We start from the raw sequence: 22,296 nt of genomic DNA, 5'->3' as shown, positions 1-22,296 counted from the left end.
ATAAAAAATCTGATAACAAATTTTACAAGAGATTAACAGTCTTAGTTTTATCTTTGATGTTGCTCATGTTTAGTTTTGAGTCAATTTTGCAATTGATCAGTAAAACAAAATGCTTTCCGTTTTTAAAAATACAGTCCTGAGTTGAATTAAAGGTCCCATATTATACAAAAATCCTTTATTAAGTCTTTAAGTGAAATTTTTGAGTCTTTGGCTTTCCTCTCAGCCCACAAAATGTGATATTTAACGACAAAACCTATATTCAGTAGTGCTTGTGAATGTAAAATCCTGACCTAAAACAAGCAGTTTGGAATTTCTGAGGTTTGCCGACGTCAGCGAGTCCCTTTTTTTCAGGAGTCTGACCTGATTGGTCCACCGCAGATAACCCCCTCCCCTCTCCGCATCTAGAGAGAAATCTCTCCAGCAACGGGGAGAGGAGTGTGGCTGTTTTTGGCTGTAAACAGCCATACAGTTCCATGCACAAGCTTCCCATCTCAGAAGAAAACAAGACTAAGTGGCTAGACTTTATTTATCAGGAAATGTGCCAGCTATACTCAGTAAAACTGTGCATGTGTGTGCTAGTCACTTCACGGCCGACGGGTTTTCCAACTTTGGACAGTACAACAGAGGGCTAGCGAATAGACTGGTCCTGAATCCAGGCGCATTACCAACCATCCACCAACAAACCTCAGACCCTGGAAATGTGAGTATTTTAAATTCTGTGTGCTGTGGAGCAGATGTAAGAGCTTTTCCTCAGTGTCCCCCCTGTCTCTGTGTTAGCTTCAGGATGCTAACTTTAGCTGCGGTTAGCCTGTTGTTTTAGCCTGTAATGTTACGGTAAACGAGCTTCGCTGTTTTCTAAACATTGTGCACTTGGAGCTCATGTCGCCGCTCTCAGTGACGCCGAAGAGCGGGGCGGTATCAGCGGTGGCTCATTTACATATTAAGGCCACGCCCACTAAATCAGAGCGTTCTGAACAGAGGGGCTATGAGAGCCTGGAAACAATGCTGCTGTGCTTGATTTATTGGCTTTTTGGACCAAAACATGTTACTTCCATTTCACGAAGACATCGATGATCCATATTAAACTGCAGAAAAGGAGCATAATATGGGACCTTTAATTACTGACAACTAAGGCAAAAGAGTCTTTTAACCCTTTACAAGCTGAGGCATAAAATAGTCTGGACATCCACATTTTGTTATTATGGCTATAAAATGGTCTGAAAATGGCTGAGTGCTTTGGCTGTCTTGCTCTAGGAAAATAAACTTAAATTTTTAACATCTGGTAAATGATTATTGCACACGGTGTGGAAGTGTTAGCAATTCAAAAGGAAGAAAAACACAAAAATGAAAAACACTGGAAGTGACGGAGAGCCCAGCTTCTCACCTCCCTGTCAGCTCCCTGTTTTGCTTTGCAGGAGCTGTGTCATATGTGTGTAATGACCAAGATGAATTAGAAAGCACATATTCTTAGGTTTCTGATGCTGTCTAGATTTTTTTAATAAAACATTGATGAAGTTACGGTAATAGCACTCCAGCCAAGGTAAAAATAGCGCTGGTGCCATCACAGTGGGTCCTAGTACTTGTGAGGAATCTTACAAACTCATGCTGAGCATAATGGACATCAGACACGAATGATTAAATGGACTAGATGTTAAATATACCCCCATCTCAGACTGCTTGGTTTGAAAAAGGCACACACCCAGGGTCCGCTAGCAGTCTATTTAATTCACTTTGTTTCTGAGGAAGCACTGCATGCTAATGTTCATTCCATAAATACAATATATGAAAACTGAGGACATTACTTTTCTTGCATGATGTATATTTGACCATGTGGATACAACCCATGAATTTCAGGAACATTACACATACGTAAGTCAGAGATGCAGAAAAGCACAAACACCGATGGGAGATGGAGAAACGGAGAGAGACAGAGAAAACATTGGTATACTGGGCAAAAGTTCATTTTAAACCATTGATTTATTGTGTGTGTGTATGTGTGTGTGTGTGTGTGTGATTTATAAAGCATCTAAAGCTCACACGCACATTTTTTATTTTATTGAAACTGACTTTTACAGCAAGTCGGTGACAATGTTGCCATTTAACTGATTTTGTCACTGCAGAAGCAGGAGGCAGGACACCAGGAGGCCACTACCTTGTGGCCGCAGCCGTACTTCTTCGCTAGGCCAGGGCAATTACGGTACTTGTCCATGAATTCACAAGCGTTGGCTGGAGGGGAAGAAAACACAGACAAATTTGATATGCTCCAAGTTCCTACAACGTCAAAACTCATAAAATATGACTTAAGTATTTTCTAACTGGTATGTAAGACTCATATTTGACTTGGTTTGACTTGGATTGAATTTAGTGGTCTCAGTTTCATTTTTACAAAAACTTCTTTCAGTCTTGAAGTTTTTAGTAGTTGGCATCAAAGACAATCCTCAAATTGCAGATTTAATACTTACTGCACAGTCTGTCATCACAGGAGTCTGGGCAGTCAGCACAGGAGGGACCCTTTTTGTAGGGCTGCCTAAACTGGTAGTTTCCACTGCAGTTTTGACCAGAGAATCAAAGATGAACTTAATTCAAACAACAAATATAAGACCACATAACAAAGACAGCGACAACATGTCTTAAGTACATAAGGCATTTGTTCAATTGAATTTTATTGAGGGTCAAGGAGAAATTAAATGCAAACAGCAGCTTACAACAGCTTACTGCCTCCATAAATCTGCTTAGTCTGCATGTAAACAAGTGACTGACAAAAAATATAAACCTAGACTATTGAACTACTGCAACAACTATTAAATACAAAAAAAACTTGATTCTCAGTTATCCAATGTTGGATCTTGGTACATGAAACTGAGTTGACAAAGAATCAGTTATTTTAGAAAACATGTTGGACTTTCAAGAAAGCAGAAAGGAGGATACTTTCACTTACGGTGGGCAGTATTGACAAACAAAGAAGTAGTTGAATGTTTCGGCCTCGGGGCAGTGGGCCACAGCGCAGCCAACAAGGTTGGACCGGTACCAGTCAACCTGTGATGACACAGATACATAAAACACGACACAAATCCCCAGAACCTGATGGAGTTTGTGATCTTTATGTTGTGATTTTCTCAGCACACGTCTCTCAATACATAAAAGTGTTGTCCATAATGTTAAATGTATAATATTACCTGTGTAAAATGTCCAACTTCTCTTCCATGAATGGGCCCCACTCCATATTTCCAATCTCTCACCTCGTCATACCAGGCCTGGACAACTTCATCCCAGCCGTTCTTGTGGGTGGACATAAACAAATTTTCTCCACAGTTGTGACCTACAGGTTTGAGGCAAGGCAAAGCTTAATGTTTGAATTTGATCAGCTGATCACTGTCTTCTTGACAAACTGATTAGGAGCAACACTTGTTTTACAGCCTTAATTGTTGATCAACCAATTGTATGTTCAGAGGATGGTTTAATTACCAGGGATCTTTCTCTGTTTTGCCTTGCTGTGCGTCATGGAGCAGGTGTTGGCCCATTTCTGAGCATTGAGTGTAGCCTCGCTACTCCAGCTCTGTGCAGGGAACCGGACAAATGGAGATCACTATGGTTAAATATTCCCAAGTACCGTGAGATTGTGTCATAGACGTAAATTGTTATTTACGTCTATGCATCACTAGTTACTACGATTAACAACACAAGCACACCAATGTTCAGTGAGAATTCCTGTTTGGGAGAAAAAATTAAAAAGTACATAGATTTTAAAAGCATTGAGTTTTTTTTTTTCTCAAAATGAAAAAATAATTTGAATGCATTATCGGCTTGTTACCATTTTCAACATGTTGCTAGCGGTAGGCTTCACATTTCTCCTCACTTCATTGTGCTTGTCCACTATCACCTCCTGGTCAGCAGTGGTGAGTTCTTGACCCCCCAAAAATGAAACAAATAAAAAAACAATAACAACAGAAAAAAACATGATAAATAATTGAATTTGCATAACTTTATGAAAACAATAACTTCAATCACTCACCCAAAATATGCTCCCCAGGATCTGAGTTGACAGATGCACAAAGAAGGATTAATATTTTGTGAAACCTCAGTGTTTACTGAAATAGTAAGTATGACAATCACTCACCCTTCATCAGGTTTGGATTGAAGAGATGGAAAAGAAATAAAATTAAAGTTATAAGACAAAAAATGTACTAATAAGAATTATAAGTTTAAAAAAACAAACAAACTTACAGATACCACGAAACAAAATACCAGTACACAATTCTAGTAATAATGTAACATAGGACTCTAAGTTTCACTTACAAACCACAGTGCTGAGGTGCTGGGCACCTGAACAGCAGCAAAAAGGCTCAAGGCACAGAGGAGGGTTAAACAGTTTGGAGTCATGGTTGAGTCCAGGACTGTCAGTTTCTGGGAGCCACGAGGTTGGTTTATATAGCCTGGACAGGTGACAGAAAAAGAACCTCCAGCAGTCTCACCAAACACCCCCCCACCACCATCATCACCCCACCTCCCAAAAAAACAAAAAACAAAACCCAAAATGTCGTCTAAAGGCCAGCCTTGTTGACAAAGGATGACCAAACATCATCAAGCGCATCTTCAGATGATCCCTGATGATGTATGGAAGGGTGCAGGTGTTTACACTGTACACAGGCGTTCTACTTGTAACTTACACACACTTCTCCTGCATGGTTTCTAGTATCCAGTGAATATATTCACCTAATGATTTAAACCTTCACTCTGTGAACATTCTTGTCTTGGTTGTCTGAACTTGGATCCTTTCCCTGTCACTTTTTTCCTTTGTTTGCCAAGTGTAATTGCTACTTTAATGCCTTGTCAGTTATACTTTCTAATACAGCATAATTAAGTTGTCATGATGCAGCTTTTTTTTCTTTGTGACGTTAAACAAAAATCTTTTATAAATATTTAACATAAAGCGTAACAAAAAATACAGCACATTAAAACTCAGTACAAAAAGTATGCGTATTCTGGCCCTTCCACAAGTAAATGTTACATGTTCTGTACACATGCAAAAATAATGTAAATTTCTCTCCTGATCACCATAAACTGTGTTAGTGCCAACATTGTTTGACTCAAAAATATCCTGGAGATGAAAATGTCCTGACAGAACTCACCAAGGCTAACTTTTGTGTGTTCATGAGCTTAAAGTATTAGTGATCTGTGCTACACAGAGCATTCTGACAACACCACTAGAGCTTTTTTTCATGGATGTGTGTGACAGCAGAACAAAGAAAGAGTGTGACGGAAGATCTGGTGTTGAATCAAGTGTGACTCTAACAGTTCTTGTATTAATTTGTGCGTATTGCGACCATGAGATGATGTGTGTACTTGCAGAAGGTTAAGAGCTCCTGAGAGGCTACAGATCACACAGTACAAAGGAAAAATGGACACCATTAACATGAAAGCCTGATCCTAGAACTGAAATTTTATGGCCTCACTGCATGAAAACATCCATGAATTAAAAATTCATAAAAGTCACAGCGCAGTCTCCTGACAACAGGAATTTCCTGCCTATGATTGGTAATAAATACTACACTGCTCAAAAAAATTAAGGGAACACTAAAATAACACATCCTGGATCTGAATGAATGAAATATTCTTATTAAATACTTTCTTCTTTTTAGATTTGAATGTGATGACAACAAAATCTCCCACAAATGATCGATGGAAATCAAATGTGTCAACCCATGGAGGTCTGGATTTGGGTTCACACTCAAAATGAAAGGGAAAAACACACAACAGGATGATCCAACTTTGATCTAATGTCCTTAAAACAAGTCGTAATGAGGCTCAGTAGTGTGTGTGTCCTCTACGTGCCTGTATGACCTCCCTACAATGCCTGGGCATGCTCCCCCCAGACCTGAACTAAAGCATCTGCCAACTCCTGGGCAACGTGGCGTTGGTTGATGGAGCGAGACATGATGTCCCAGATGTGCTCAGTTGGATTCAGGTCCGGGGAACGAGCAGGCCGGTCCATAGCATCAATGCCTTTGTCTTCCAGGAACTGCTGACACACTCCAGCAGCATGAACTCTACCATTGTCTTACATTAGGAGGAACCCTGGGCCAACCACACCAGCATTTGGTCTCACGAGGGGTCTGAGGATCTCATCTCGGTACCTAATGGCAGTCAGGCTACCTCTGGCGAGCACATGGAGGGCTGTGCGGCCCTCCAAAGAAATGCCACCCCACACCATTACTGACCCACTGCCAAAGTGGTCATGCTGGAGGATGTTGCAGGCAGCAGAACGTTCTCCACAGTGTCTCCAGACTCTGTCACGTCTGTCACATGTGCTCAGTGTGTACCTGCTTTCATCTGTGAAGAGCACAGGGCACCAGTGGCGAACTTGCCAATCTTGGTGTTCTCTGGCAAATGCCAAACATCCTGCACGGTGCTGGGCTGTAAGCACAGCCCCCACCTGTGGACACACCACCCTCATGTAGTCTGTCTCTGACCGTTTGAGCAGACACATGCTCATCTGTGGCCTGCTGGAGCTCATTTTGCAGGGCACAAAGGAAGAGATAGTGGTCCTGCTGCTGGGTCGTTGCCCTCCTACGGCCACCTCCACGTCTCCTGATGTACTGGCCTGTCTCCTGGTAGCGCCTCCATGCTCTGGACACTACGCTGACATACACATGTGCCATCCTGGATGAGCTGCTCTACCTGAGCCCCTTGCGTGGGTTGTAGACTCTCGTGCTACTACTAGAGAGGAAGCACCGCCAGCATTCAAAAGTGACCAAAACATTAGCCATAAAGCTCAGGAACTGGGAAGTGGTCTGTAGTCACCACCTGCAGAACCACTCCTTTATTAGGGGTGTCTTGCTAATTGCCTAAAATTTCCACCTGTTGTTTATTCAATTTGCACAACATGTGACACTGATTGTCAATTAGTGTTGCTTCCTAAGTGGACAGTTTGATTTCACAGAAGTGTGATTGGCTTTAAGTTACACTGTGTTTTTTAAGTGTTCCCTTTATTTTTTTTGAGCAGTGTATCTATTTAACTCAGTACCACTAAAATTTCAACCGGGGTAGACACATTTTTCTTACTGTACAAGGTTGCATGTTAGTATTGTCTTTTTTTACCTCATCAACTATCTGTTTGCAACTTCTCTTGCCCCTATTGTATCCTCTAGTGGGGATAAACTGTTTGTAAGAGTTAAGTAACTGATTTCCCCCCCAACACAATCAACTCTCACACCTATTTAAATAGATTAAACTGATTTGAAGTATATTAAACATATGATATGTGAGGTATCACAAATGCCTATTTGTCAAGTGATGACTTAATACCCTGGCACTTTGCCTATCTGACCCCTTAAACATTTGCTAACACAGAAGATATACTGCCTACAAAAGCTTGAAGACACAAATACTCCCCTACCTCTGTATCACACCTGTCATTTTTTATCTAGTTTTAAACAGATCACAAATTTGGCTATTTAGAGTTGGAGAGATCATTGAGGTAATTCTTGCATCTCAGCGCATTGCCTTTGAGTACAGAACAGGAGCCACAGATCTTGCAGGGCTGACCTTTGCGGTGCCATAAAGGAAGCAAAGTACACATTTGATCGTAAAACTAAGTGTTGACTCAGTCAGGTGTGTGTGACTGGGCTTGCAGCCATCATAGACTACAAGAAGAGAATACATGGCTGTAACATGACAGATCTCTTGGAGGTGCTGAATGACTTCATGCACTGTTTGAAGCCACTCACCAGGTCGACCATAACCCTCCCACTCCCACCCCCCACCCAGAAGCTCAAAAACAATGACCAGGTTCTTCTCTGTCTACAGCTGATATCAGTCACACCCCAACTAGAAAGAACATGGAAAGTTACTGGATGTGACATTGCTCCTGGCTTGTTATCAGCTCATTTACTACCCAGATGCACTTTTTGTGCAACTTGAGGATCTTTCTGTACAAAGCTGTTTGACTTCTGAGAAGTTGTGCTACGGAAAGAAAAGTAAGCATGGCCATACCTCAGTGACAGTCCAGTCATAATGAAGTCCTGAGAATCCAGTTTTGAATCTTGAGTCACATCAAATCAAATCTGGACAAGAAAACAGAAAATACACGTGAGGTGAAAGCTCTCCTGTCAACACAACAATGTTTAACTGCTCCCCATGGGCTAAAGAAATCTAAAAATCCACAATTGGGACCAAGCTTCTGAGCCTCTGACAATTTGGTTTTGGGATAAGTTTTAAGCTAACTTTGGTGGTGGTTGGTTCACCACTGATCCATTTACTAAATAGCTGTTGACATAAATGGATCATCAAGTGTGCAAATGACACTGCAGCGATGATAAGGCTGCAAATAGGGAAAATGTGTGGCTGCTGGGACTTGTTGAAAAAATGACAACAGGCATGTCAGTTCCATCATATTTATTGCTTATGCTTTCTCTTGGACACACAAATGCTGATCCAGAAAGCACAAATGTGTCTTAAATATCTTTTTCTAAACATGCACCACATATTATCATCTATTGTGAAGCTGTTTCATTGAAAATCCAGTGCAATATACTATGTAGATGGATTAAGACATGTTTACTGGTTCGCATAACATTAAATCAGCTTTATTTTTTCTTCACACTGTTTGCACAGCTTACTAATTACATAATTATCCAACTTGAGTAATGACATTTTATTCAGTGTGTGTGATAAGTGCTTTATAAATACACAAAGTAGGTTATGTTTGTGGATACACCTAATGATTCTCATACTTGTGTGCACACTTCTGTCTGCTTTCTACTTGTTCAGCTGTGTTTTCCTCATTTTATGCGCTTTTCTTGTTTAGATGGAAATGATCTGAAACCAGCCATATCAACCAGACTGAAAAAAAGATATTCGTAGGCTGCTAAACTCCCCAAGACCTACTGCTCAATACTGCCTACTCAGCTAAAGGATCACATATTCTGCTATTCCACAAGCTTTTTTATTTTCATCAAACTTGAATGTAAACTCAACATTTTTAGTAAAAATAAAAAAATAACTTCTTGACAACATCACATAAGCATTTGGGTGTAATTCACAAAAAATCAAAAATTAGAAGACTGCATGTATTTTTTAAATAGATGGATAGAAAGACACGGAGTAGATTTTAATTTGATGATAATGGAACTTCTTTGAAACACTTTCTTTATTTTTCCTTTCTGTTTAATGTCAGCCAACTGTAATGTTTGTACTTCAGTACAAAACATAGAGTGAGCAAACTGAACTATTTACAGATTCTAGTGCCAAACATAATTATTATTCACTATTTAACAGTAATTGGGGTAAAGCATTCATATTATTTTGCCGCCAGACATCTATCAAAGACAACGCGCACTTTACATATCAGCCCATCAACTAGTTAACACTTCCTGGAAGACATTAGTATAAAGATTGTACTCAAAACTAAACTTTGAACTTATTATAAAGCGGCACATCTGAATACATAAGGCAGCCTCAAATGACTCACAAGACTGTGAAGGCATCTCAGCTCTGTTTTCAAACCTTCCTCAAGATTATTATAGACTTTAATATAATTAAATAATTAATTAATTAGCTTAAGGTACTTAAATAACAGTTTCTGTTGTTGTTTATTTTTCAATTCTATTTCACCTTTTAATGCTTTTATCTTTTTTATGATTTTCCTTTAAAAGTTGTTCATCTTTATGGTTGCCCTTTGCTGAGTCTGTTATATTCTTTGTCATCTATCTACCTATCTATCTATCTATCTATCTATCTATCTATCTATCTATCTATCTATCTATCTATCTATCTATCTATCTATCTATCTGAAGTATCACATCTCAAATTTCTTTTGGCAGGCTGACACCTTAAGCAGAACCAGACTTGTGCTACACTGACATCTGCCTTTAAAAGTCATCATCATCATAATCATAGCCATCAACATAATTTTATCATTGTTATTATTATTATTATTATTATTATTATTATTATTATTATTATTATTATTATTATTATTATTATTATTATCATTATTATTATTATTATTATTATTCTTTAAATCTGTAATATTCTATTATTTTATTTTATTCATCATCATAAGGACAGAAAGAAACTCTAGACAACACTCTAGAAGTAAGACAGGCAGATAATGAAAATTTTGTTTTCAACACACAAAATAAACATTTACATGTTTCGTTATAAAGTAATTAAGATTATATTACTTTTAAAAAAGGAAGCAGTGCAATTTTGATTGGAACATTGCAGTGAGGCCTTCTTTCTTTTTCTTTTTTTTTCTTTTTTTTTAAGTTTCTTGAACTTTAGTTATCCATATTAATATAATTAATGTGTGTGGGATGGGTGGGGGGTGGGGGCGTAAATATGATGCAGTTTACTTGTTTTGATAGCACTTATGTATGTTAAAATGTATACATTCATTAAGAATTCACTAAATTATTTTTATATTTTTATTCAAGTTAAAATATGTTTTGTATAGAAATTTAATAGAGCAAGATATATTAATTCCGAAACATCATGTCATCCCTACCTTGTCAGTTGGTCATAAAGTTGCTCCCAGCATCTTTCAGAAAAGCTCTTTGTTGATAGATCCTTTAAAATTGTTTGCAATAAAATTCAAGGGGACTGTCACTCCTTCCACTTTGCCTCCTTGTAAAAGATTTTAACAATGTTTGCAGTCTAAACTGGCATCTGGAAGAAATTAATGTGGGTTTAACTTCTTTTATGGTGGCTCATTTGCTTGCAGATATTTGATAACTGTTAGACTAGTTGTATTTTTTTTATGTAGGCCAATTTGGGGATATTTTCTTCTCAAGTAACTCTTTTGGTACAAGGTGTACAGCGAGTACAGTGTCGGTCTGCTCCCTTCCTGCGATGACCGTTTGTCGTTACAACATCAACTGAGCATGCGCAGAGCACGGCAGCCGATATTTGTTCCCAGACATCATCACAGGTTGAAGTGAACATCCTCTTCCACCAAGAGGGATCGTCCTTCGTTAACCTGTCGTCTTTTCCTTCTGACACTGCCACTGCAGTGTTTGAAAAAGTCAGCACGGGGGGGAAAGAAGCCATAAGATGAAGAAACGTTATGTGGACGCGAACAGGCTACGGAAAATGAAAAAATTGAAAATAACGGAGAGGCTGTCTGAAAGGTAGCTAACACCGCCGTGAACCGTGTAGACAGCCTGGCGGAGGCTGCTTTTGTTGTGGTGCTCGTCTTTGTGTGAAATGTAGCCGTCGTCATCCTGCTCACCTGCGTGCTTCTTGTCCCATCACCTCATCCACATTGAAGCGTTTCAGACATATCAGTGTGGCGCAAAGGCCTCATTAGATTAGAGCTCACACAGGAGAAGAAACGTTGTCTCCAGTCTGTAAACCTACATTGTTTACAGACCACAATCAGAGAATGTACAAGTTATCATCGGCCTGATGATCCTCGGGCTGAATCATCCGCTTTTGCACTCTCTTTGTACCTCTACCCAAACAACAGGACAGTCACTTAACACAATATGATTCTCATGTTGAAATAACTGCATATTTTCACATTTAAGCTAAAGGAGAGCACCTTATTTATGTTCGCAAAAGCCATATTTTTTTCTGCGTTCAGACAGAAGGAAAAAGAAAAAAAAAAGAAGTGCCCAAGTTTATGGGTTTCACAAAAGACAGAAGATTTAATCACCAATTTTCACTTCTTTGTGTTGTCTTAAAATCAGCATACATCTAAACATGCATATGTTGTTTCTTCAAGTGCTAAATTATTTGCACATTTGGCTTTATGGTAAATTAGAAAAAAAAGATATATAAAATGAGACAGAATTTATAATCTTAAAAATAAAAACAATTGAGTATAAAGCTTTTGTGTTCCACGTCCCCCCTGCATACTCCGAGTGATGTATTTTTGCAAAGTAACTTGTTAACCATATATGTGTGATAAATTTGCTTGGATACCTGACTTTTAGATAGATTTTGCGCAATTGGTATCCAAACTAGAATTTGAACCATGTGCAGGAGGATGCTGCGGTGCTCCCCCTCTCCTCCGGATGAAACATTGCCATGGTTACCAAACAAAGAGGGGCTGATGTGATAGCAGCCTATGGATGAACAGAACAAAGGAGCAAACCACAGCCCCTGCTTGTCTCGTGGTCGCTAATAAAACAAACGTAGGGGAGGGATCGTCATTGTTCTACACCGCTTCTGCTTAAAATGACTGACTTGTTTTTTAACTACTAAATTAAAGGGTTTGCTATCAATTATAATTGTGTAGAGTTTCTTCACCAGAATCAAAAATGTATCCCATACATTCAAACTGACCCTTAACCCATGTCTGCTGACGTTTTAAGTGAAATCATTGTTCGAATCTCTGTTGTTGTTTTTTCAGTGCCTACACTGTCCTGAAGTTTATGATAATGTGGACGCTGGTGCTTCTGGCAGATTTTATCCTTGAATTCAGACTGGAGTACCTGTGGCCATGCTGGCTTTTCTTCAGCAGCGTTTACACCACTTTCCACTGCCATGGACTGGTGAGCACCACTCAAATCTGATTCTAAATTGTCAGAAGATGATGATGGTGATAATAAGGATTTCTTTTTCTTTATCTGCAGGTTATATGTGTTGTTTTTGTTTGCGCTGCCTTCACTCTGGACATCTTTTGTTTAATTTTTGTTCCTTTACATTGGCTGTTCTTTGTGGCAAGTACATACGTATTGTTCAACTACATATGGCACACAGGTGAGTATGTTGGTAGCTCATATGAAAAGATTTGATCCTAACATAAAAAAAAATCATTTTTTTCTTAAGATGTTATAAAATCAGCCTTTCTTTTAAACATTTATTTTATTCCAATGCTTGTGCAGAAAAGGGTATCTGTATATCGACAGCATCCCTCTGGATCCTTCTCGTGTACACAGAGGCTTCACTTCGACTCAAAGACTTAAAAACCTCTCATGCAAACCTGTCTCATCTGTTTGCTGCACACTGGTACGTTAATTCTGCATGAATCACCGTTTCAACAGTGCTTTCAGAATTTAGACAAACTGATCTAGTATTAAACTTTCATCAGCTCTCTGTGTGATATCAAGAACTGGCTTTGATGAATGCTCATCAAATGTTTAAGCAGAAATCTACCTTTGATGCTCTGAGATTATAACCAAAGAAGCATGGAAAAAGAAAAAAAAGATGATTTAATCTATAAAAATAGAGATCAGTATTTTAAGATATGTTATTCATGTGGCATGCATGTTGTAACCATGTCTACCCTTCATTGTGTTTCTCATACAGCATTGGATATCCTGTAGTGTACCTTGGGTTTTATGCCACCTGCTATTTCACCAACATCTTCAAGCTGCGCATACAGAAGGCCGTGCAGAGTGAGAACGACTTCCACATGCACCTCTTGCAGCACTCACTGCCTCCAGGCCCGCAGGTTTACCCCAAGAACAGCACAGATGGCAGCAGCGGTGAGTCTTCTGCACTTTGCATTCTCTGGTCTTTGTTTTGTAAAACGTCTTTGAACATCTCTGAAAAGTGCTCTAAAAATCTGATTTAGTATTGTTAGTATGATTACCATTTTATCAATTTTTTCTCCTGGGATTAATAAAATATTTTTTAATTCTGATTCTGATTTTCACACCCTTTTATCTGCAGGATGTTTCTGGTCTGTTTGTATGTTTTAGGCCATGTGCACAAGTAGCCAGGTATCTGGTTAAACAGTGTATCTTTTTTATACGTTTAGGCCTGTCATTCACACAAAATCACAGTTTTACGTCACTGAAAACAATGTTTTATGAAAAGTCCAGCCAAAGTGAAGTTTTTGGAAAATCACGGTCACAACTGAATGACAGGGGTTCATTCTGATTGGCTGGCACAGGTTTTATGTCAGAAAAAAAAAACCTGACAGATTTGGGTTTGGCATGCTTCAAGCTGCAGCTATCAGTGGATTTTCCTTGTGCATGTAGACAAAAATATTTTTAAAAAACGAGTGGTAGTTTTTTAAAAGTACTCAGCTACATGTGAATAAAGCCTTAGTCGGGTCGTGGGTCATGCTTTGAGTCGGACCAAAGATCCTGCAGAAGAAACTCTGAGGACTCTGTATTCAAGGCTGGAAAAACTGCCAGATATTGACAGATTTTGTTGACAGCATCATCAACCAATTCTTTTACATCAAGTAAAAAACAATAAAAATTGGACACAAGTAGATCCACAGAAATCCTAAGTCCTAAGCAGAGTGCTGCTCATTCGGGTACTTTTTTATGCATAATGCTTTACTTGTTAAAAATGAAGAGATCCTCTTATTTTTTTAGGCGCAGCTGACAGATTTATTTTGGCTGTAATAAATCTTTGCAGAAATGTAACTGACTGCACTTCACATCAATGAAAGCAGAAAATAGATCATAGCCGGCTGCAGCTGAGACGCTTTGTTCTTTGCTGTACTTGCAGGCTCAAAATGGAAGACAAAGCCCGAGTCGACTCAGTACCAGTGTCAGAATGGTGCTGTCGTGTCCAGTGATGAGGGACACACTGTTGACTGCCTTCAGATTCGCAGCGAGGAGAGAGGAGAGAGAGAAAGAGGAACACAGGACGGGAAGTCAGCTGATTCAAACCGGCGACCATCTTCAGTCAAAGCCAGCGAGTCCAGAGATCTGCACCACAGCGGGGCAGGAGGACCAGAGTCCTCCACAACCTCAGAGAATCTACCTCAAGAAGAGCAAGGAAGCAAAGCCACACGTGCAACAGCTAAAAGCTCCTCACCAAAAGCCCGTAGAGACAGCACAAACACTCCTTCGCCTCCTGCTGGGAGGACGGAGAAGAAACACAGAACCAGTTCTAAAACCATCAGCCCCAACAGGGACTTAATGGAGAAAAACACAACAGCAGCTCAGAACTACCACTCTGAACAGATGACCAAGTATGCCACTGTTCATTCTATAAAGTTTATATCAGGGGCTTTAACAACACCTCCTCCCTCTGTGAGCTTTCATCTCTTATCTTTCAGGCTGGATCAGGAGCTGAGGCGTCTGAAGGGGGAGCTGCAGACAAGCAGACAGAGTGAGCAGGAGCTGAGGAGTCACATCTGCAACCTGACCAACAGTGAGAGAAGCCTGAGACCAGAGGTTTCTCTGCTCAGACAGTCCAACATGCTGCTGCAGAGCAAGTGAGTTTGTGGCAACATCTCACGCTAAAGGCAGTCTCTGGCTCCTCCTGTGGGCCTTGGTACACATTTCACCAGATAGAGAACGCCTGACGTGAACAGGCGTTTTTTTGTTTGTCTCTTTGTTTCTTTCTTTGTTTGTTTGTGTTTATCTGTTTGGGACTACTACAACACAATTGACCAAATCAAATGAAAATGAGACCTTTGTTTGACTTTTGGTTACGTAATTTCAGATGATTCAGTAAATCTTATTTTTTGTTGATGTATTTTTTTTACATCCAAACATACCCTGTGACACTGATCGGCATTACCTTTCATGTCTTGTTTTATAATTACCTTTGACTAATCAATTTTATTTGCAATTCCCTCTGTATGGTAATGCTGATGAGTTTCTGCTGCATACATTTAAGTCATTAGAAAGTCATAAAAAGTTAAAAAAAAAAAAAAAAAGTACACTTTCCAGAAATTTTAAAGGACAGTTTTTAGCTGTATTTTTTCAAGCCATCAAGCTTCAAACCAATAAATAAATTTGTAGTAAACAATCACGATTGCCTGGAAAGTCCATATTCAAGAAGCTGAAACTGGCGTATCGTCTTTACATCTTTACATATTTTGCTGTATTTTCGTCTTACACCAAATTACTAATTTTAAACAATCAAAGAAGCACAAGACATCAAAACCTCTGCTGGAGAAATTCAGATGAATCAGATTTAAACCCAACAAGACATCAACCACATCACATCCAGCCTGAAGCTTATAATCTTTTGAGATGAGCGCGTTCTGCACACTTTAGATAAGACATGCTCTAGTTTTTAAATCAGGGCGCTCTCCAGTGACTCAACAACTACTTAAAACAGATGAGAAACATGTTCAGAAATCACTCTCAAACAACTCGAATGTGACGATGACCCACTTTTCTTTCGACAGGATTCGAGGTAACTTTTTATACTCTTTTCCCTCCAGGATTTTGTGCCTGACTAAAAACAAGCAGAGGGACAAACAAAGCAGTGCAATGCTGGAGAAAAAGACCCGAGCAGAGACGGAGGCCAGACTCTCTCTGGAGAAACAGTTGGCTGAGCTTCAGGCTCAGAAACTGGAGGAAGCAGCCAGCACGGCACGGAGCCTGACAAACAGGTACATCACACCTAACAAAGCTGTAAATGAATTTTTTTTCTAAAACGAAAGGTTGGGTCTACTTTGGTTTTCTACTGAGTAGAATAAGACTGCTGTAGGGGTATGGACAAAAACCAAAGAAATAGTTTGAGTTGAGCATTTTTCTTTCAAAGCTGAGTTTAAGGTGAAAGATACAGCTTCATTCTTCTTCAGTTTTTCAGATTGACCCTTGAGCCAAGATACATTTGATACGGGGGAAAAAAAATTAACAGCAGCTCTTTAGCTCACAATTATTTCTTCTTTGGCAAAGACAGAATAATTCACTACGTATTTTTTAACTTCGCTCACATAACTTCGGTTTTGCAGGTGTGATATATGTCTTAAAAGACATTGTGCCAGGCTCAAGGATCATTGTCCACATAACATCTAGTAAAATATATTTTTTTTTCAGTTCAGTTTTTGTTTGACATAAAAATATAAGGTTTAAAGTACTAGGGAGCCAAATTTGTTAGCTCTGTTTCCATCATGTTATATTGAAAGTCATATATAACAAGTGTCTCCATCTTTTTATCGAACCTTTAAAGGAAATTTTATGAAGAGATGTAACTTTATCTCAGATGGAAAATTATTGCTTTGTCAGAACATGGTTCTTAAACTTGTTTAAACAAGTTGAAATGTACGGTGGCCAGTAGGTGTCAGAGGATTTGGCAAACGTCACACCACAATGGAAGTACTGCCACAACAGAAGTCAAGAGTTTATTCATCCCAATAGACCCAGAAATGTTGTGAAAATAAGTTAATATTATTTTCTTTTTTAACTTCAGCTATGATAAATATAGCTCCACAGGGGTTTCCACGTGTGATATCCTTCATTTTTCTATATTCACTAGTAACATGTGACCTTATATTAAGCTTTATGAATCAGTCATGTCATAACATTAGCTGTGTTTACCATAGCTGAAGTTGTTACGTTTGCAAATCATCCAACACCTACCAGCCACCGTAGAAATGTCATATTTTGTTCTTCCAACAAAGCCCTCCCTCCTCTCTTCTGCTTAACACTCAACACTGTGATTTTCTCCGTCTCCTACATTTCTCCGTCTCCTACACCAGGCAGGAACACTGTGAAACCCAAATGTTAAGGAAAAGAGTAAAAGATCTAGAGACAGAGTACAAACAACTACAGCTGGAGTTTCAAGTCAAAGAGAGTCGTGTGGTAGATCTAGAGAGTGATATTGAGGTATCAACTTTTACACTACTTGAGAATGAACTTGTGAGTTTTTGGTGTCTGTCAGTCTCAAGTGGTTCAATATCTGATCATTTTCAGTTTGGTCATGCAGCTGTTTGTGTGTTGTTTGACTGAATGTCTCTGGTTGTTTGTAGAAAAAGAGTTTTTTTCTGTTGAGATGTTTGAATTTTTTCGCTCTTTCATGACATCAGTTTGCAGTTGAGAGCCATCCTTTGTGTTGTGTTGCTGTGTTGCTGTGGCGTTAGGTATGCACATTGTTGTACTGTGTGAGTTTTGTTGGTGGTTTATTCTCCATGAAGCATGCTCAGACAGATCCTGGGTCTTTTATGAAAACATTGCACCACCTTGATTAAAGATCCCACCTCCAATTACAAAAAAAAAAAACTTTTTCTGAGTGTTTCTGTCGTGATGTGAGGCTTTCATATTTTTTGAATGGCTGGCCAATTCATCATCTGTCTGTGGAAGTTGTTTTCTGCATTTGGTGCATTTGTTCCCCAAGTGTGTGATCCACAATGTTTGTTTACAGCAGTAAAAAGGTAAAAAACTAGAAAAAGAAATTCCACACACTTGGGGAACCAAAAAACTTTTTTTTTAAGTCTTGTACTCATCCCAGACTCCTGATTTATACTTCTCTCTTTTTATTTGGGCTCAGGCTTTGGGGAAGTACCGCTGTGTGGAGAAAGAGACGGACATGCTGCTGTCCACTCTGTCAGCCATGCAGGAGAAAGCTCAGCATCTGGAGTACAACCTGAGCGCTGAGACTCGCATCAAGCTTGACCTCTTCTCCGCTTTGGGGGACGCCCGCAGACAGCTGGAAATCGCTCAAGGTTTTTCACTTTTTCCTTTACCACTTTTTCCAAATAACCACTCCTAAATCTGCATGCATTTGACCCACTGAAAAACTGTCACTTATTGGAACATTTAAGATGACGTAAGGAACAAGTCAAGTATTTCTCTTGGTATCTTGGTCCTATAGCACCACCATGTGGCTGGATGACATTATCAGGGATGCAATAACATGTTTCTCTGGACAACAGCTTTGTCCTGTCAGACTAAAAATGACATTTATTTTGTGTTAGTTTAACCTTTGACCTATATCTCATTTACTTGATAAACAGTTTCCTTCAAACCTGTTAAACAATAAAAATGTATTCTACTCCCTTGAGAATGATCATAGCACTACAGGCAGCTGAAGTTGTATTTTGGTTCTTTGCACAATGGCTGCTCTCATAAAATCATCCACACAATTTTATTGGGGAAAATGTTTGCTAATTTTCAAGAAATTGTAGAAGGAGTAATATCGAAATTTTTACTTTTTTTTTTTTTAAAATAAGTATTTTCTGCATTGCAAGGATGCACATTTACTGAATAATTCACAGAAAAGTTGCCCAAACTGCCCAATGTGTAGAATATGATGAGAAATATGTTTCATAAACTAGGGATGTCCTGATCACCTTTTTTTTGCTCTCGATCCGATTCCGCTTTTTTTTATTTTGAGTATCTGCCAATCCCGATATTTCCCGATCCGATCTTTCAGCAATGCATTAGGAAAAAAGAAAAGAAAAAAACTCCTACAAGTTGTCCTTTGAGTTTTTTTAATTTTATTTAAATGAAGGTATCATTCTAGCCAACATGGATATAGCTTTTTTTCTCCACTTAATGCAGCATTGGATCAACAAAATAAAAATAAAGCTTCTCAGTGGTGCACCACAAGATAACCTTGTATGTGTGTGACAATAAGGTTGCAATTTTTTGTTTGCAATATTGTTGCACTAAAGTTATATTCTAAAATTAATGATGATGTTCTATTACACATTTTAATTAAAAACAAGAACTAAGGCCCCAGGCTTTTTCCGATTCTGTCTCCCCCGATCTCCTATCGTTAAAAAATGGCTCGATCCCGATCACGTGACAAAATGATATAATAAAATTCTTTTTGTGGGATTTGTTAAAAGGGTTAGTGAACCTCTCAGTTCCAAAAATAATAAGGATTTTCTGACTGTTTTTGATGGTACAAGGCTTTACAGGGTTAAACACTACAAAGCTTTTCAAAGTGTCACCTTTTATGTGACATCCAAGAGATGTGAGGGTGGTATTAGGCCACTCTGCCGCTGTGACAGGCGGAGTGGCCTTAAGTGCTTAACACACACACAAAAGAATTTAAAAAATTTAAAAAATTAAAAAAAAAAAACACAACCAAAAAGGTTTCGTCCAATCAGCAACAATCCCTGAGCAGGTATCTGCCATTCTCTATTTTTGTGTTTTCTTTTTTAGTGCTGCATTTTTTATGTTGTTTTTTTGTGTTCTCTAAATCCTGCAGAGCCCAGCCCCTCATGTATTTCTTTTCTTTGTCCTGCAGATAAAGTGATGAAGCAGGACCGGGAAATAAAGGATATGAAGCAGAAGATAGCAGAGGTGATGGCTGTCAGTCCAGGCGTGTCCTACATGGCTCCTCGGCCTCCCGTGCCGCAGTATCTCACCAAGTTACTCAACTCTGAGCGCTATGTGCTGAATCCACGAGCGCTAATGTACCAGTGTCTAAAGAAATAATCGAAGGACTGTCTTTTTATTCAGACCTCTTCAGAATCACAGATTTTATCACAGACATAATTTACAAAGGCATCTCCTAATTTACGCAATGATCCTTTTCTTCCAGCCACGAGAGGATCCAGAGCCTTCACGACTGAAATGCCTTGTACTACCCCTAATGGTGCTAACTTGACATTATTGTTTATATTTGCTGATTCCTGCCACATCAAGAAAACTGATATGCAGAGCTGCGGCAGGCACATTTTTTTTACGATACACACTGGTCCTTACAGCGTCTACAGGGAATGCAACCCAGAAAAGCACGACATCCTTTAAAATCAGACCATGTAGATTTGTCTCAAACGCCATCCTCTGAACGGTGCTGACATTCCCATAGACGCAGGGCCTGAACTATGAAATCATCCTTCCTCCTTTTTCTTAAAGCGAGCCTGACACAAAAAAAATCTCAGCTCAGTTTACAAGAATCTGCTGTTTGCTCATCATACAGTTTGAAATCTGCATTATTATTTTACTTTCAGAATACTCTAAATTACTGAGACACACTGATATTTAACTACACGATCATTAAAACTCTCTGTGAAACATTTTCTGAGTCACAGTATGTTCATGAGGTGATATTTATAAAGTAAAGTAGATTTTCCTCAACTTTTGAAAACAAAACATTGTAGGATTGGACAAATTTCAGGTTGAGACTTGTATCATGTTTTCCATCAGAGCATTAATATAATTAAAATTTAAAAAATATTCTGAAATTGTACGGAATGTATGCATCCAGACGCTCTTGTGTGCCTGTAAATAGCAGATGAAGAAAGTTTGAGCTGTGCTGAAATGTAAAAGAAAGTAGAATGTTCACCAAATGAACACCTTTGTCTTTGAAAGATTGGAATGAGATCAAGCTTTTATTCCAAGGGGCGTCATTTGTGTATGAAGCCTCTCGACTACAGAGGTTAATTGAGATCGTATTAATGTCAAAGCTCGGGAGGGCCGTGATCATTTGGGGATAACTGAAAAGAAGTCACAGCTGTGTGTGTCAGTGTTTCATCTGACAGCTAACAACAGATTTCTCATGTTTGGCAGCTCTCCTGGGAAACAGTGGAAGTGTTTCCTGTTTCTTTCGGCCAGAATTAGACTTTGTTGATGAGTCAAAGTGTATTGTGAATAATAGCGCGGAACGATGCTGAATGAACTGGCTCGTGAATTTAATTACTGTGCCTATATACATTACTTTCAAACTGGGGAGTAAAACAATTTTAATGTAAGAGTAATGTGTTTGAATTGAAGTGCTATGTACTGTTTTTGTAGTTTTTTTTCTCACATTGTACAGAATTTTAAACGCCCACGCAGCTGAAAAACACACATGAACTGGATGTTGCCATTTTGGTAGATTTTTATGTAGTGTGTTTCTAGGGTGTTTTATATCAAAAATATTTTTTAGTCTTGCTGTACTTTTATTATACTGCTGTAATTTTGTACGGCGATGTGTTTGTCGGCATGAAATGTGTTTTATTCAACTGTTATTTGAGCACACATTGTGACTTTAATTATGTATATGAATATACTTGTACAAGGGCTACAGTTTCTTAACATTTTGGAACAAATGATTCAAACAGTGATGCTCTGAAGGTGTGATTATGCTCCTGATGGGTTTTTTTGTATAAATAATTTAAACTTGAGGCTGAATCTTGTCTTATTTTTGATTTTCTCTGAGGAAATGTCTTACTTAATGTGTAAACAGTAGCCTTACTACCCCAAATAAGAAAAAAAAAACTACCAATGTGAGGTATTTCTGCACAACACATTTAAGACCTCTTAGTTGTAGTTTATGAGTCTTATCACCCTCTTCTGGTTGTTTTTCTCCTCATATAAGTGCCTTGAAGTAGTTTTCAGACTAAAAAGTAACCAAACAATCAGCTAGAACAGACCTATAAAAATTAGCTCATCTGCATACGCATGTAGCAAGGTTATTGTAAGTTATTATATAGCATGTTTAACAAAAGTAGGTGGACCGAGCACATATCCTTGTGGAACTCCTTTTTTAAGTCATTAGACAGAAACAAAAAAAAATCCCAGTGCAAATATTTGTTAAATCTGTTTTGCACTTTTTAAAGTTTAGACTGTGCAGACCCCAGACTAAATTTGCACTCAATGGCCCATATGTATTAGTCATACTTGGAAACTGGTGCAGATTTGGGAGTAGAAACAGGCTCATGAAAAGGTTCACATATGCCTGAAAGACTGATTATCCCTCACTCAGAATCTT

The 22,296-nt window shown here is 38.7% G+C and overlaps 2 protein-coding genes across 3 annotated transcripts; one reads left to right on the top strand and one right to left on the bottom strand.

Moving 5' to 3' along the window:
- Positions 1–1,994: 1,994 nt before the first annotated feature.
- LOC141802163 (cysteine-rich secretory protein 3-like) lies at positions 1,995–11,402 on the bottom strand. 2 transcript variants are annotated; one of them, XM_074685637.1, is made up of 10 exons: positions 11,231–11,402; positions 7,993–8,063; positions 4,297–4,433; positions 4,013–4,034; positions 3,812–3,903; positions 3,466–3,556; positions 3,177–3,319; positions 2,939–3,036; positions 2,463–2,545; positions 1,995–2,226 (listed from the first exon to the last, which is right to left on the bottom strand). In XM_074685637.1, exons 3-10 carry the CDS (start codon positions 4,378–4,380, stop codon positions 2,099–2,101), a joined length of 741 nt encoding a protein of 246 aa, XP_074541738.1. In that variant the 5' UTR covers positions 4,381–4,433; positions 7,993–8,063; positions 11,231–11,402; the 3' UTR covers positions 1,995–2,098. The 2 variants fall into 2 exon arrangements, with proteins under 2 accessions (XP_074541738.1, XP_074541737.1); XM_074685636.1 differs by lacking the exon at positions 11,231–11,402 and adding an exon at positions 10,508–10,931.
- Positions 10,913–21,656, top strand: LOC141802162 (macoilin-1). The gene is made up of 11 exons (XM_074685635.1): positions 10,913–11,129; positions 12,356–12,497; positions 12,579–12,705; positions 12,831–12,954; positions 13,255–13,433; positions 14,413–14,881; positions 14,969–15,127; positions 16,088–16,258; positions 17,351–17,477; positions 18,139–18,313; positions 19,846–21,656. The coding sequence occupies exons 1-11, from the start codon at positions 11,053–11,055 to the stop codon at positions 20,034–20,036; spliced, it is 1,941 nt and encodes a 646-aa protein (XP_074541736.1). The 5' UTR covers positions 10,913–11,052; the 3' UTR covers positions 20,037–21,656.
- The last annotated feature ends 640 nt before the right edge of the window (positions 21,657–22,296 follow it).

The sequence above is a fragment of the Halichoeres trimaculatus genome, unplaced genomic scaffold, assembly GCF_033239565.1.
Source record: "Halichoeres trimaculatus isolate MK-OKI-2021-1 unplaced genomic scaffold, fHalTri1.1 fHalTri1_scaffold_13, whole genome shotgun sequence".
In the NCBI taxonomy this organism is placed as follows: Eukaryota; Metazoa; Chordata; class Actinopteri; order Labriformes; family Labridae; genus Halichoeres; species Halichoeres trimaculatus.
This window is presented reverse-complemented; position numbering and strand designations above follow the sequence as displayed.

Excerpts from the sequence above, each read along its gene's own strand:
- LOC141802163 (XM_074685637.1), bottom strand. The coding sequence starts at position 4,380 with ATGACTCCAAACTGTTTAACCCTCCTCTGTGCCTTGAGCCTTTTTGCT. Across the intron at positions 3,037-3,176 it reads AAGTTGGACATTTTACACAG|GTTGACTGGTACCGGTCCAA; the intron begins GTAATATTATAC and ends GTGTCATCACAG. Across the intron at positions 2,546-2,938 it reads GTTTGTCAATACTGCCCACC|TGGAAACTACCAGTTTAGGC; the intron begins GTAAGTGAAAGT and ends TCAAAACTGCAG.
- LOC141802162 (XM_074685635.1), top strand. The coding sequence starts at position 11,053 with ATGAAGAAACGTTATGTGGACGCGAACAGGCTACGGAAAATGAAAAAA. Across the intron at positions 12,498-12,578 it reads CTTTCCACTGCCATGGACTG|GTTATATGTGTTGTTTTTGT; the intron begins GTGAGCACCACT and ends CTTTATCTGCAG. Across the intron at positions 12,706-12,830 it reads CAACTACATATGGCACACAG|AAAAGGGTATCTGTATATCG; the intron begins GTGAGTATGTTG and ends ATGCTTGTGCAG.